Raw genomic sequence first — 16,961 nt, forward strand, 5'->3', positions numbered from 1 at the left:
TTTTAAAGCCGGATTTGGATACAAAAACATTTCCCAAGTTTTAAACATCCCAAGGAGCACTGTGCAAGCGATAATATTGAAATGGAAGGAGTATCAGACCACTGCAAATCTATGAAGACCTGGCCGTCCCTCTAAACTTTCAGCTCATACAAGGAGAAGACTGATCAGAGATGCAGCCAAGAGGCCCATGATCACTCTGGATGAACTGCAGAGATCTACAGCTGAGGTGGGAGACTCTGTCCATAGGACAACAATCAGTCGTATACTGCACAAATCTGGCCTTTATGGAAGAGTGGCAAGAAGAAAGCCATTTCTTAAAGATATCCATAAAAAGTGTAATTTAAAGTTTGCCGCAAGCCACCTGGGAGACACACTAAACATGTGGAAGAAGGTGCTCTGGTCAGATGAAACCAAAATCAAACTTTTTGGCAACAATGCAAAACGTTGTTTGGCGTAAAAGAAACACAGCTCATCACCCTGAACACTCCCCACTGTCAAACATGGTGGTGGCAGCATCATGGTTTGGGCCTGCTTTTCTTCAGCAGGGACAGGGAAGATGGTTAAAATTGATGGGAAGATGGATGGAGCCAAATACAGGACCATTCTGGAAGAAAACCTGATGGAGTCTGCAAAAGACCTGAGACTGGGACGGAGATTTGTCTTCCAACAAAACAATGATCCAAAACATAAATCAAAATCTACAATGGAATGGTTCACAAACATATCCAGGTGTTAGAATGGCCAAGTCAAAGTCCAGACCTGAATCCAATTGAGAATCTGTGGAAAGAACTGAAAACTGCTGCTCACAAACGCTCTCCATCCAACCTCACTGAGCTCGAGCTGTTTTGAAAGGAGGAATGGGCAAAAATTTCAGTCTCGCGATGTGCAAAACTGATAGATATACCCCAAGCGACTTACAGCTGTAATCGCAGCAAAAAGTGGCGCTACAAAGTATTAACTTAAGGGGGCTGAATAATTTTGCACGCCAATTTTTCAGTTTTTTTTGGTTAAAAAAGTTTGAAATATCCAATAAATTTTGTTCCACTTCATGATTGTGTCCCACTTGTTGATTCTTCACAAAAAAATTACAGTTTTATATCTTTGTTTGAAGCCTGAAATGTGGCAAAAGGTCAAAAAGTTCAAGGGGGCCGAATACTTTCGCAAGGCACTGTAACTAACAAAGCTCTTTCAAGGATATATTTAACACACCCAAAAGCAATCAAAAAAGACAAGTTCATTGTTAGGGTTACATACACTTTAACACTGCGCTATAGCCGATAAATGCAGCTCTCCAGTTCTGGGAGGACACTTCTTTCCTGGACGTCCTCCCACGTGTGCGGTCTGTTACCACTGTGTGCCTTGGACATAACCAATCACAGATCAGGGTAAGGGGGCAATTACAGCTGCCCTTTGCCATGTGATCAGCTGTGTCCAATCACAGTTGTCAGTGTACACAGACTGAATTCCTTTGGTGGGTATTTGCTCTCCTTTGCTCACACAGAGACCGGGTGGGAGGAAGGGAGAGCTAATCTGTGAAGGGCACAGGGAGTACAATATTCACACTGATACACAGTGCCCTGATCATCAGTGCCCATCAGTGACGCCTCATCAGTGCACATCAGTGAAGAAGGAAGTTTACTTACTTGTAATAAACGTTTAAAGAAAATAAGAACATTTCTAAATTTTCAGTCTTTTTTCATTTATTTAGCAAAAATTAACCCAGTGGGGATTAAATAACACCAAAAGAAAGCTATATCTGTCTCAAAATAATAACATTTTAATTTGGGTACAGAGTTGTATGGCTGTGCAATTGTCATTCAAAGTGTGACAACGCTGAAATCTTAAAATTGGCCAGGGGCGAGAAGGGGGTGAAAGTGTCATGTATTGAAGTGGTTGAAGGTAACCTGGAATAAGAGGAGATACAAGGGTAACATTGCTGACTTATGTCAAGTATACTAGTTTTCTTTGTTTGGCTTCAATTCTTTGAGTCACTGACCAGAATGATGCATGCAGAGGGAAGTGTTTCGTGATTACCCAAAGCAGGATGTGAATATGCATTAAACTAAAGCATTCTAGTGCTCCAATTATATCCCTACCTCGGTACGAAGTAATATGAACACTTCTCTTTAATTCAGGTTTTCTGCCTGAGTAATACCAGTTGTATGTAATCCACAAAATTATTGCTTTTTTTTTTTGTGGTGCGAGGAATTTGACTACAGTTAAATATTTTAACCATTTCCCCATTCACCCTCTATGGACCGGAGCAATTTTTTACAATTCTGCTATACACCTGTTTATTCCGCAATAACTTTGTCATTACTTAAGAAAACAAGATAATATATTTTTTTTAAGGACAACCAATGTTTTTATTGTCTAGCAAAAATACATTTTTTTCTTGTAATCGTTAGATGATAAAATGCAACAAAGCACACTTATATATTTTTTTTTTTTGACCAATCTTATTTTAAAGATAGTGTTACTGTAGACAAAAAGTGTACATCCTATTATGCAATTTGTCCTGTTTAAAATTACACTAAAATTATATTTCTGGTACAAAGCATTGCGCAGTTATTTACAAATGAAACAAAGGGTATTTTTTTCCTATTCTTCTGCACTTAAGTTTGACGCTAAAAAAAAAAAAATCAACAAAACAGATTAAAAAAATAGTTTAAACATTAATGGTTAATAAAATAGAAATTAACAAAAAAGAATCAGCAGGAAAATTAGGCCCCATTCACACTTGGCGATTTAGAATTTACGCTATTCCGCCCATGATTCTAAATAATGGTAAAATGCACATTACGCATTTGTGCCCACTATGCGATGTATGAACAGAGTCTGAATAGAGAAGGAGAGTAAGAGTTAATTAGGGCTGAAGTACATTAGGTACATTAGTGTACTCTGTGTACACTGCAACTCTGGCTATGATTAATTAGAACCGAGTATTGGTGGGGAGTGGGAGGGGGGGGGGTCCTGGCAGCAGGTCAGAAGGACTAGATGTGCTTTACATGTCCTGTGTACTATGATATTTTTTGGACATGTGTAGCACATCCAGTGTCTATAACTAGTTAAACTTTATATGTAATTTATGACTTGTTTCACCCACATCAAAAACCCCATGATTTTGTTTTGTTACCTTAACTCACTATAATTAAATTCTCTCAAAGTAGCGTACTTTAAAGCTGTTGTTCACTATGGGAGGGGGGGGGGTTTAAGTCATCAACTACAAATCCTGTACATGCTGACTTTAAATACGAGGACACTTACCTGTCCAGGGGGTCTAGTGCCATCCTCGCCCAGCCTTGTTCTTCACTAGCCTTCATGGTCCCTATCTGTGGCAGCTGGCTGTGCTGCTACTGGCTTCAGAGCTTGCTGCCCACTGCGCATGCGTGAGCCATGCTGTGCTTCTAGGACCTGTGACGTGTGTCAGAAGAATGCTTGGAGGGGTGGGGGGGTCGAACTTCTGCTCAGATCGCCCAGGCAATCCGAGCGGAAGTAGAATCAGATACCTGTGAAAACTAGGTACCCACTATCTCTACCCCCCCCCCCCCCTCAATGATATAGAAGATATGGCCGTGGAGGGGGGGGGGGACTTAAAGCTTGAACTTCCCCTTTTAGGTGAATTTCCACTTTAAGTCTAAACATTTGTGAAGTGGGACGGGGACAAAACCTCTGTCAGGTTTTTACTTTTTTTTCTGTGTCCCCTGCTAGCACAATTCCCTCTTTATTCGTTATGGTAACCATTGTCACTGGGAATAAAATTAAGGGAAATTCCCGAATTTTGAAATGTAACAAGAACAGGAATAGAGTGGAAATCTTCCAATAAGAACAATTTTTCACATAACCGTCTAAAAGGGCATTTAGCTTCTCTTCGAGAGGTTACCTCTCATTTCATATTGTGTCTGTAGGACAAGAAAAGAAAATGAAGGGAAGTCTCTTGACTAAGACACACGTGGCAATAAAAAACCAAGATGAAAAAAGTTTTGGCTTTATATTTATTTTGAGATCTCTTTGTAGAATAACTTAGTAAATGTCAGGGAAAAATTGTTATTCTCTGCAAAACATACACATTTACCCATGTCTTCTTTTTATGGCTTGTGTACACTTGCTTAAAAATATGGTATTTGACACGCTTTTGTCAAGAACTCTGAATGCCAATCAAAGCACCTCTCACTAAACAAGATGGTTAACCTACAATCCTGTTCACATGTTGTTTGCTTTGCTTTACTTTGCTTCAAAAATTATACCCCGTGTTGCTTTCTTAGTGCTTCAATGCGTCTCCAAAGCCTCCATAGAATTCTATGACAAGGATCGCGTCCAGCATCTGAGGAGCTTTTATTTAGCATTAGCTTCGCTTTGTTTTGGAGGTATTCCAGGTATGAGATATCCCACTGGGAGACCAACAAATGAACTGGAAAGAAGTCCTCAGCAGTCTTTTTGGTTCAAGTGTAAATATTCTGGAAGTGTCTGGTGCAGACGTCACATCTGGTGTGCAGAGTGGAGTAGCAGAAAGGTGAGTGGGGTCGGCACGGGAGCAGAACTAGCAGACAGCACACGTGGTGTGCAACATGGGAACGCTATAGCAGAATGTGAGCGCTGACTAGAGAGAGAAGTCTGAGTGGCAGAGGATCAGCAAAGCTGGGGGACCAGAGCAATAAAAACTAGCAGATGACACAAGTGATGAACAGCATGGGAGCAATATAGCAGGGGGTGAGCAGGGATTGGAGAGAAAGGAGGATCAGCAAATCGGAGGCTCAGGAGAACTGGGGTTTACTACTGAGTGGGGGATCAGCAGAGCTATGGGTTACTACTGAGCGGGGTATCAGCAAAGCTGAGGGTACTATTGAGTGGAGCATCAGCAGAGCTGGGGGTACTATATTAGTGAGCAGGGGATCTGCATAATGAGGATACTAATAAGGGGATCTGCTGAGTGGACGTACTACTGAGCTGGGGTTCTGCTTGGGCCCCTTTTAAAACAAATAGAAAATCAGCACACACAGGGCATTTGCTGAGCTTCAAAAAAGCATCACGGAAGTATCACTGAAACATCAAAAAAGCATGTTGAAGAGATGGGCGCTTTAATGTGTTAAAGTTGAAGCAAGTGTAAATGAGTACTAAAAGACCTTGCAAGTGCCAGAAGTTGATATGCCAGAGTTGCTCTCCGCTCCTAAATCTTACGAGCTGACAACACACAATAGGCCGTTCTTGTGGACTGAAAGGTGTCAGCCCTGCTTAGTGTATTTTGTTAAACCTACTGTATCAGAAATCCCTTCTTTTTCCAAGCCTTTGGAATACATAGCATGTAGTGCCAATGCTAAAGACCAGAAGGAGAAGGGCTAATCGGGCTCCTTTACATAACACAGGAAACACAATACACAGGACAGATCAAAATTTCTGACAAGCTCAATAGATATTTTGGCATTTATTGAACTCATGTAACAATTTTTTTCAATGGTGCACTATATTGAAAAAATGGTGCACAGTCATGTCGAAACAGGAGGGGGTGCATCCCCAGACTTTTCCCACAAAGTTGGGAGCTTGAAATTATCCAACATGTCTTGGTATGCTGATGCCTTAAGAGTTCTCTTCACTGGAATTAAGAGGCCAAGCCCAACCCCTAAAATACAACCCCACACCATAATCCCTCCTCCACCAAATGATTTGGATCAGTGCACAAAGCAAGGTCCATAAAGACATGGATGAGCAAGTTTGGGGTGTAGGAATTGACTGGCCTGCACAGAGTCATGACTTCAACCTGATAGAATACCTTTTGGATTATTTAGACTGGGGACTGTGTGCCAGGCCTTCTCATCCAACATCAGTGCCTGACCTAACAACTGCGCTTCAGAAAGAATGGTTAAACATTCCTATAGAGACACACTCCTAAACCTTGGGGACAGCCTTCCCAGAAAAGTTGAAGCTCTTATAGCTGCAAAGAGTGGGCCAACTCGATATTGAACCCTACAGCCTAAAACTGGGATCCCATTAAAGTTGTGCTTTGTGCGTGTAAAGGCAGGCGTCCCAATACTTTTGACTGTATAGTGTATATTTAACAGAGCAAAGGGAAGATTATAAGAGAAGCTCCTTGTTCGGATTCAAATAGGGCCTCTTTAGCACAGGGCATACTAAAGCATATACCTATGGAGGGCTATGTTAACCTGCATGGGGTTTCATGCATCTCTGTGCAGGCAGTCCCATTGATGTCAACTGGGACATAGTACCTGTATGGACAAACACTCCCCCTAATTTGACATCCGTGTGAAGGTGCGTGTCCTCGAATGCACACTGCGTGAGTTCGGGAACAAGCACCCACACCTACATGGATGTCACATTGGGAACAGTGGCTATGTCCATGGAGCTGCTGCTTCCTAATTGATATCAGTAGGAGTGACTGCAGGGGGATGCACGGAACACCTGTGCATCCCTGTATGGCACATGTGTCAAACACAAGGCCCACGGGCCGAATCCGGTTCTCCAGGCCATTTCATGTGGCCCTTGCAGCTGCAGGAGATGCTGCAGGCCTCTGGTCCTCCTCCAGACCCTGAACTTTTTGCTTTCCAGCAATGCCTACAGCTTCTTCCCAGCAGCAGCACAAGCTAAGGGGGTGCACTGTGATGTAAGGGAGGGTGGGGGGACACAATGTCTGATGGTGGGGGAGCTCTTGACGTCTGATGTAAGGGTAGGGGATGCTCTGGACATCTAGTCTTACAGATACAACCGCCCCTTTTAAAGGGGCACTCATAATGCCGATGCGGCCCGCGATTAAATTTAGTTTGACACCCCTGCTGTACGGGTTAATACTGCCATCCATGAATGTAAACTTTAGTATTCCCTGTGTGAATGAGGCCTAACTGTAAAAGAATGTTGGTCAGTGATTTCCATGGACTAGTATTTCCCTTACAACAGTAAATTAACTTTTGCATTTGTAAAAGAATTAAAAAATGTTTTCCTCTGCCATAAAAGTATCTTGTTCCAGAAATAAAAGAAATCAACACTGAATTTGTAAAGTCTAAACACATCAAAATTAAATAAGGAAAATGTGGCTGGAGGATAAAACCCCTATTACTGCTTGTCTGAGCTACATTCATACCCCCTTATCCTTCGTATTTGTTGGCCGTATAACTTTGTGATTGATGCTTCTGTGAATAGAAAATGCAGATCAGTCTAGTTATCAGAAGTAATGTATAATTATAGCAGAACAGCTCCAAAAAAAATGTCATTTGGTATTCTTCTTAGCTTGTGTAGCAGGTCAATCCAACCTGTAAATGTGAACAATAAATTTATCAGGACTAAAATAGGAAGGCAAACAAACACATTTCTCGAACATTGTGAAAAGTGTTGGTAATAAAACAAAATGCAGGAGAGAGAAATAAAGCATAAAGTAGCTTAATTGAATGAAACAGAAATGCCTTGTGATCCATCTTCTAGCCATTACCATGTACATAATCTGCTTCAAGGATTCTGCTGCTGCTAATGAAAGAATATTGCAGATGAGGACTCTTCTGTGTAATGCATGTAATGGTTTGAAGTAGGGCTTCTGTTTTGGCTTTTAGTAGGCACCCTTTGAAAGCAACCACATAAATGCCACCCTTCTGAAGTCAGCCTGAGCCTAAAAGGGTAACTAGTGACATATTATAAGCATGCAATTGTTTTCTTTTCTTTTTAAGGGTGTCAACTTCAGCCTCCTTTTAAAAGGAGCCCCATCATGGGTATAGTGCACACAGAGGCCTATGCCTGATTTCACAGGTTTAACAGTATACGCCTACCTTGTACATATATAGTTACATAGGTTATAATTAGACACTAGTCCATCTAGTTACACCAAAAAAATAAATATAAAACTTATATAAGATGCACAAATGTGTTTATTAATACGTATGCCCAATATAATGATTTTTAAACAGCCATTTTCCCAATATAAAGCTGACTCCTGTTTCCTGGTATTTAGGACATTGACTGAGCCTAAACTGAACAGAATTACACTTGCAGTATGCTTTTTTATTTTTACCTTGCTTATTATAGTTTGATTTGTAACATAGTTTCCAAATCTTTGTTTCTTTGTGGTAGATTGTTTGCAAGTTGAAGGATGAAATAGCGCAAATGGAGAAAGAGCAGAATGACCTGGACCTTCACATTTCACGGACAGATTTGTGGTGTGAGAACCTGGGCATGTGGCGAGCACTTATTAATGTCAGTGAGGTAAGCTGTTTGTCACAACAAATAATACTACAATATAAAAACAGGGCGTGTTGCTTTTTTCTTGTCTATTGAGAGTGGTTCCTATATGTCTTGTTCATGTATTGGTTGTATTAGTATATAGAAGTAACCAGTACAGCAGTTTTGCCTCCAAGTTGGACTTTGACTTTTTGAAGACACTTAAAGGAGTTGTAAAGGCAGATTTTATCTTAATGCATTCTGAGCATTAGGATAAAAAGCCGCCTGTTTGTAGCAGCCTCCCCAGCACCCCCTAATACTTACCGGAGCCCGATCTCTGTCCAGCGATGTCCACGATTCCCTCGGCGTCCAGGACATTACCTCTTGTTTGGCTGAGACACAGCAGCTGCGCCATTGGCTCCCACTGCTGTCAATCAAAGTCAGCCAGTCAGGAGAGGGGGGCAGAGCTGAACTGCAGCTCCGTGTCTGAATGGACACGTGGAGCTTGAGCTCGGCTCGGGTGTCCCCATAGCAAGCTGCTTGATGTGGAGGCACTCGACAGGAGGGAGGGGCCAGGAGAGCCGAAGAGGTACCTGAGAAGAGAAGGATCCAGGCAGTTCTGTGCAAAACCAACTGTACAGACCAGGTAGGTATAACATGTTTTGTATGTAAAAAAAAAAAAAGAGAGACTTTACAATCCCTTTTAAAGCGGTTGTAAACACATTCTATGCATTAGGATAAAAAGCCTTCTGTGTGCAGCAACCCCCCTAGGTCCACCTAGATCCAGCAATGTTGCCGGAGTGTCTCGGTTGCCTGGGACTTCCCTCCCCATTGGCTGAGACAATCAATCAAAGTCAGTCAGCCAATGAGGAGAGAAAGGGGGCCAGGCTGCGGCTCCGTGTCTGAATTGACACGCCGAGCAGTGGCTGTGCTTGGGTGCCCCCACAGCAAGCTGCTTGCTGGGGGAGCACTTAACTGGAGGGAGGGTCCAGGAGCACTGAAGAGGGACCTGAGAAGGGGAGGATCGGGCTGATTTGTTCAAAACCATTGCACAGAGCAGGTAAGTATAACATGCTTGGTATTTTTAACTAACAAAAAAAAAAAACAGACTTCGGTATCACTTTAAAACAGTTCATGCGCAAATTTCCTTTTTACGGTTACTATAGTATGCATTCTGCTATAGCAATACAGAGGCAGTTATGCCACATGTTATGGCTCTGCGACCTAAAGAGCCATGAATTTTAGTATTCATTTTAAGGCTGATAAAATGAGGACTTGTTTGCACCAGATGTGTCCATTTCGTTGACTTGGACGGGGAATTGTAGGTCAGTTAACCCACAACCACTTAATGCAGGTTTTTTCACTTAAGCCCTAGGAATGTTTATAACGGAACATTATGTCCTTGGGTCTTTCACCTAAGCCCTATTATGTTAAATAAGGAATATGGTATACTGGACCCTTTCACCTAAACCTTAGGAATGTTAGATAAGGCATATTCGGGTTCTTTCCCCTAAAACCTAGAAATGTTAGAGTATTTGGTGTACTTTGTTCTTTTACCTAAGCCCTACAAATTTTGGAGAAGGTATACTGTGTATTTGGTTCTTTTCACCTGAACCCTATACAAATGATAAAGAAGGTATGTGGTATACTTGGTTCTTTCACCTATCCCTCCAGACATATTGGAGAAGGTATATGGTGTACTTGGTTCTTTTACCTAAGCCCTAGGAATGTTAGAAATGGTATATGGTGTACCTTGTTTTTTTTTTCACCTAAGCACTAGGAATATTATAGAAACTATATGGTGTACACTTGATTCTTCCATCCAAGCTCTAGGAATGCTGGATAAAGTGTATACTGCTCTTTGTTCCTACATCTTTGTGCCAGAAATGTTAGAGGATATATATATATAAAAGATGGCTGCTTCTCCTTATATATATATATATATATATATATATATATATATATATATATATATATATATATATATATAATATATATATGAGGAGAAGCAGCCATCTTTTAAGCAGTTGCAGGAGAAAAAAAAATATATCATTTTTTTTTTTCTCCTGCAACTGCTTAAAAGATGGCTGCTTCTCCTCCTCCTCCTCCCTCCCGCTGGCATTCGCGACTGCAGGATGAAAATGTTCATTATGCTATTAAAAAAAAAAAAGAATTCTGAACCATTTCATTTCATTGTGGCCCACGACCAATTACCAAATTACTTATGTAGCCCTCGCTCTTTAAAGGGTTGAGCATTCCTGACCTAAGCCCTAGGAATATTAGAGAAGATATATGGTGTTCATGGTTCATCCAGCTAAGCACCAGGACTATTAGAGAAAATGTACAGTATATTGTCCTTTGTTGTTCCATTTTTGTGCCACGAATGATGGGGAAGGCATTTGTTGTGCTCAGTTCTTTCAGCTAAGCCCTGGGAATGTTGGAGAAGGTATCTGGTGTACTTTGTTCTTTCACCTAAGCCCTTGAAATATTATTAAAGGTATGGGTGTACTTGGCTCTTCTAGCTTAGGGAAAGAATTGTCAGAGGAGGTGCCAACTTGGATCAGTGTAAAATTTAAATTTTAGCCAATTTTCATTGGTGATTTAAGCGGAGTATGTGTTTAAAGGTTATTTGAATGAAAACAAAATCAAGTAAGTAAAATGTATGCTGTTAGTATCACTCTGTCAGAGGTTTCCATCCTCTGCTGTGCAGTTGGAGTTAGTTTGAATAGGCCTTATTGTAGAACAATACTAGATTTACTTGGAAGATACTGGCAGTGTTGTCCTTTTTATTCTTGGTCATGAGTCCTCAAAGTATATTTTGATTTCGTGCCAAATGATACTTGGAGACTTTTATTAAAGACCTCCAAATCATGGGGTTGCTATGGTTACATACAAAGAAATGAATAATTGTGTTCTTTCAGGTGTCTGAGGAAAATGGTGAGCAGATGCCAATGTATTTCGTGTTGGTGAGTTTGCCAGAGTCAAGTGATTCAGATAGCAAGAACTGGACTGTACTGAGGAGGTTAAGCGAGTTTCAGAATCTGCACAGGAAGCTCAGTGAGGTAAGTATATGCAGAGTTCATTTTTTATTACTCATACTTTAATCAGCTCTTATTACTGATAATTTTGAACGCTTCGAATTTATTTAAGTCATGTGTGTGTTTATATATGTGCTATAGGTATTCTATAAGAAGTTTTAGGTTGACATGTAGATGTAATGTAAGCATTGGCTCAGTTATTAGAGATAGATAATGATTGTTTCGTTGAATGATAAATTTGAATGCGATGTGACCATCCAACCCTGCCCCTCTGCCTCACCACTCTGCTGCACAGCCCCACTACCATCGCTGTGCCCCCTTCCACCCACCTCATTCTTAACATTCACTCTCAATATATAATATTTTGTATGAGTGTTTTTTCTTTTTTTCTATCGTGTTTTTATTTGTGCACTTTTTTCCAATAACCTTTTTATTACTAGGGTTATGTACAGTAGGGCTATGTAACTAACACGCAGATGCAAGTTATTTGACCGTTATCAGTACCTCTTTCCATCTTATTAGTGACGCTCATTCCTGTCAGTAAAATTATCATTTAGGCAGAACAACACATTGTTTGTATGACTGAATTAGATATACAAATGGCTTTAATTAAAGTTCATAATGCCATGCTGACAATGACAATACAGTACAGCATCAAATCAGTGTTTTCTCAATATAATTTTATCTGAAAAATAAACTGGTTCCTTTTCTCTGATCAATCAGTGTTTCCCTTCATTGAAGAAAGTACAGTTGCCTTCTCTCAGTAAGATTCCGTTCAAATCTGTAGACCAGAAATTTCTAGAAAAATCAAAAGCACAGTTAAATAATTTCTTGCAGGTAAGTCCCCTATTTTAACAACTTGCCTCCTTTGTTCCCCATGCTTTTTTGCTCTTTTGCTGTAGTTGGTTACTTTAAAATGTCAGGGTTAGGCTACATCACATCATTTTATCTATACCTGTATTAAATATATGCTAATGTCATATTGTTATATGCTAACGTGTCTATACATGTAATGATTGGTGAACATCTGAGCCTCCAATCCCTCTGGTATCTCGCTCGCGCCCGTAAATCCCTGCATAACCGCCAACGCTGCGCCGACCTGCGTCCCCGAGACCGCGCCCACTAAGTGATGCAGTCGGGAGGCCATATAGTACAGCCACGGGTTAGGGAGGGCAAGGCCCCCCCCCCCCCCTTCCCTTGGCTTCTGCAGTTGTTCCAAGCAGATCCTAGCCACCCTTCCCTTCCACAGCAGGGACCTAAATAACGGTATTCACGATTCGAAAGGTTTGCAATGTAATGGCAATCAGGGAATTATGTAGGAAGTATAACATATACATGTCATGATTATTAACTTTTAACAACACACATCTCAGTATTCTGAAAGCTAAAAATAACTTAATTTGGCCAGCAATATATTATTTTTTGCTAAAACCATGTCCTCTATCCTAAGCCCCACCAATTTAGACAGCTGAATATCAATCCTGTTCTGTCAAAAAAAACCTTCCCAAATTAAGGGGAAATCTTATCTTGAGAGTTGTAACTAGAATGAATGTCCCCATTGGACAATTTCCCCTCTACATTTTAGTTTTTTTTTCTCCAGTTTTCGGTCTTGGTTACTGGTGGAAGGTAGAAGTATGGTAAGTTTACCAAACAGGGGCACAGTAATGAAATCCTAACAGGGCTTCGAACCTAAACTCTACCTAAAACTAGAAAGAAAATGTTACAGAGAAAGATGGGGTGTCACTAATATTAGTCTGCTGCCTGCCTACCCAACTTTAAATAACTTTAATAAGTTAATTAAAGTGCAAAATAAAAAATGGTCTGCGCTGGTCTACATTCATCTATTAACCGCTTGCCGCCCGCCCGCCGTCATATGACGGCGGAGCGGTGCGACCATTATCCTGGGCCGCCGTCATATGACGGCGGCACTTTAAGCAGGGCAGGCGCGCGATCGCGTGCGCGCCGCCCTGCACTGCCGGTGTCGGGGTGTCCCCGGGACACCCCCTGTCACCGGCAGGGGGGAAACAGCCAATGGGCGTGGCTGTTTCCCACGTGATCGGCTGTGTTCCAATGACACAGCCGATCACAATGAAGGCACCCACAAGATGACCGCGCATGCGCGATGGGGAGCGCGCAGCGCGGTCATGTCGGTGGCACTGTGTTCCCTAGGAACACAGCTGTCACCGGCGGTAGTAAACAGTCACTGACAGTGACTGTTTACTATGTGATCGGCTGTGAATCCATTCACAGCCGATCACAAAATGTAAACAAAGAGCAGTAACTCAGTGTTACTAGCTCTTCTTTCCTCATACAGTTTCCAGTATGAGGGGAGAAGAGCTAGAAATAGTGAGTTACTGCTCTGTACACATGTCACAAAGTAAAAATCACACTAATAAAGGTCCCCACACAGTCCTCAGCCCCCCCCCAATGTCACCTGTCACCCAACAGTCACCTCATCAGTGCCCAGAAATTGACACCCATAACGTTCACATGTGAGCGTAGCGATCGCAGGCAGAATCACTGCGATTCTGCCCGCGATCCGGAAATCATTGCAAATCGCGGGACGCCTGTGCGTTGCCCCTGATTTGCAATAGCACCCCAAACGCTGTGCGATGTTGCCGCCATTTCCGCCTGCCGAATCGCGGTAACATCGCGCAAACATCGCATGACGCCCAAAAAAGGTACAAGAGTTTCTTTGGAGCGTCATGCCTTCGGCAGGCGGAAATCGCAGCAACATCGCACAGCGTTTGGGGTGCTATTGCAAATCACGGGCAACGCACAGGCGCCCCGCAATTTGCAATGATTTCTGGATCACGGGCAGAATAGCAGTGATTCTGCCCGCGATCGCTACGCTCCCATGTGAACATAGCCTAAAGTTCACCGGTCACCAGAGACTGCCATCAGTACCGCCGTGCACCATCGCCCGTCACCTGTCACCCCATCAATCACTGTCACCCCATCAGTCATCGTCACCTGTCACCCCATCAGTCATCGTCACTTGACACCCCATCAGTGATCGTCACTTGTCACCCCATCAATCATCGTCACATGTCACCCCGTCAGTGATTGTCATCTGTCACCCCATCAATCATCGTCACCTGTCACCCCATCAATCATCATCACCTGTCACCTCATCAGTCATCGTCACCTGTCACCCCATCAGTCATCGTCACCTGTCACCCCATCAGTCATCGTCACCTGTCACCCCGTCAGTCATCGTCACCTGTTTGCCATATACATGCAATCACTTACTGACCGCCTAACGACTATATGCGTCGGCCATTAAAAGCTAAATACTGGGGTTATGGCAGCAGATAGCCCCCATAACCCTGGTATTTTTTGAAACGGCGGGCAGTCGGCTTTCAGATAAGGGTGGTCCCAGTGGCGGATTCGCCGCGGAATTACCCTTACGGTGCAGGGGAAGAGGTGCCCCCCCCCCTCCTGCCGCGTCCCAGACGTTTTCCCAGCTTACCGGACCCGCCGGCAGCGGGGAAAACTATCCGGTCCCGGATCCTCAGAGACAGGAAGTCGAGTGAGGGCAAGATGGCCCTCATTCAACTCTATGGTCTTGGAGGACCGGAGCTACGTCAAAAGACGTTGCCTAGCAACCTGTTTAAAGGGCCGCTTTTTTTTTTTGCTTTCCTCTTTCAACAATTTTTTTTTTTTTTTACTTTTTTAGTGTAGTTGTGAGGTATTTTTGACCCCAGATCTCACAATAAAGAGGACCTGTCATGCCTATTTCTATTACAAGGGATGTTTACATTCCTTGTAATAGGAATAAAAATGATCAAAACATTTTTTTTTTAAACTGTGTAAAAATAAAAACATAATAAATAAAATAAATAGGAAAAAAAAAAAATTAAAGCGCCCTGTCCCCGTTAGCTCGCGCGCAGAAGCAAACGCATACGCAAGTCCCGCCCACATATGTAAACGGTGTTCAAACCATACATGTGAGGTATCCCCGCGATCGTTAGAGCGAGTGCAATAATTTGAGCCCTAGACCTCCTCTGTAACTCTAAGCTAGTAACCTGCAGAAATTTTTAAAATGTTGCCTATGGGGATTTTTAAGTACCAATGTTTGGCGCCATTCTGTGAGCATGCGCAATTTTGAAGCATGACATGTTGGGTATCTAATTACTCGGCGTAACATTATCTTTCACATTATGGAAAAAAATTGGGCTAAATTTACTGTTTTCTTATTTTTTAGTTCAAAAAAGTGAATTTTTTTTCAAAAAAATCGCATTTGGAAGACTGCTGCGCAAATATGGTGTGATAAAAAATATTGCAACGATCTCCATTTTATTCTCTAGGGTCTCTGCTAAAAAAAAATATATAATGTTTGGGGGTTCAAAGTAGTTTTCTAGCAAAAAAAAAATGATTTTAGCTTGTAAACACCAAGTGTCAAAAATAGGCCCAGTCTTAAAGTGGATAAATGGACAACTTTGTGTAAAGCGCTACTTGGATGTGAGGCCTATGTATGTGGCCAGGCTGTGAAAAAGTGTTACACATGTGGTATCGCCATACTCAGGAGGAATAGCAGAATGTATTTTGGGGTGCAAGTTTTGCTATGTACATGCGATGTGTTAGAAATATTGCATAAATGGACAGCTTTGTGTAAAAAAAATGTGTTTTCATTTTCTTTCCACATTTTCCAAAAACTTGTGGAAAAAAATGACTTATTCAAAAGACTCGTTATGCCTCAAAAATTATACGTTGGGCTGTTTGCTTTCCAAAATGGGGTCATTTTATGGGGTTTTCCATTGTCCTCGTGCTCCAGGGCCTTCAAAAGTGCGATAGGTTGTCAGGAAATGATATGTGTAATTTGTGCTCCTAGAATGCCGGACGCTGCTACTTGGATGTTAGGCCTCTGTATGTGGCCAGGCTGTGAAAAAGTCTCACACATGTGGTATCGCCATACTCAGGAGGAGTAGTAGAATGTGTCTTGGGGTGTAGTTGCAAGTATACATGTGCTGTGTGAGAGAAATAACCTGTTAATACGGCAATTTGTAAAAAAATAAAAAAAATAAAAAAAAAATAAATCTTCATTTTGCAAAGCATTGTGGGAAAAAATTACAACTTCAAAAAACTCATCATGCCCCTTATTAAATACCTTGGAATGTCTACTTTCCAAAAAGGGGTCATTTGGGGGGTATTTGTACTTTCCTGACCTTTTAGTGTCTCAAGAAATGAGATAGGCCTTCAGTACATCAGGTGTGATCAAGTGTGATCAATTTTCAATGATTCGCACCATAGCTTGTGGACTCTATAACTTTCACAAAGACCAAATAATATACACTTATTTGGGTTTTTTTTACCAAAGATAAGTAGCAGTATAAATTTTGGCCAAAATTTGTGAAGAAAAATGACTAATTTGCAAAATTTTATGACAGAAACAAAGAAAAATGCGTTTTTTCACGATATTTTCAGTCTTTTTTTATTTATAGCACAAAAAATAAAAAACCCAGTATTGATCAAATACCATCAAAAGAAAGCTCTATTTGTGTGAAAAAAAGGACACAATTTTTGTATGGGTACAGTGTTGCATGACTGAGTAATTCTCAGTCAAAGTGTGAGAGCGCTGAAAGCTGAAAATCGGTCTGGGCAGGAAGGGGGTGAAAGTGCACTGTAGGCAAGTGGTTAAACTGTGAACTTACAAATTATCCAAAGTGCTAGTGCTAAACAAATTAAAAACACATATGTCAGAATAAAGGAGAGAAAAAAATCCAAAAAAAGTTCTCAGGTGTATTCCTCCTGTATATCACACCTAGT

At 41.6% G+C, this 16,961-nt stretch overlaps 1 protein-coding gene across 2 annotated transcripts in view; it reads left to right on the plus strand.

Moving 5' to 3' along the window:
• The window catches only part of SNX25 (sorting nexin 25), a 368,398-nt gene that overhangs the window by 327,030 nt on the left and 24,407 nt on the right, over nucleotides 1-16,961 (plus strand). For both annotated transcript variants that reach the window (XM_082258976.1, XM_082258977.1), the window contains 3 exons: nucleotides 8,068-8,199; nucleotides 11,076-11,216; nucleotides 11,916-12,029. In XM_082258976.1, coding sequence (XP_082115102.1) covers nucleotides 8,068-8,199; nucleotides 11,076-11,216; nucleotides 11,916-12,029 — 387 coding nt within the window. The remainder of the gene's footprint in view (nucleotides 1-8,067; nucleotides 8,200-11,075; nucleotides 11,217-11,915; nucleotides 12,030-16,961) is intronic.

The sequence above is a fragment of the Pelophylax lessonae genome, assembly GCF_965119305.1.
Source record: "Pelophylax lessonae genome assembly, chromosome: 1".
NCBI classification, from domain to species: Eukaryota; Metazoa; Chordata; class Amphibia; order Anura; family Ranidae; genus Pelophylax; species Pelophylax lessonae.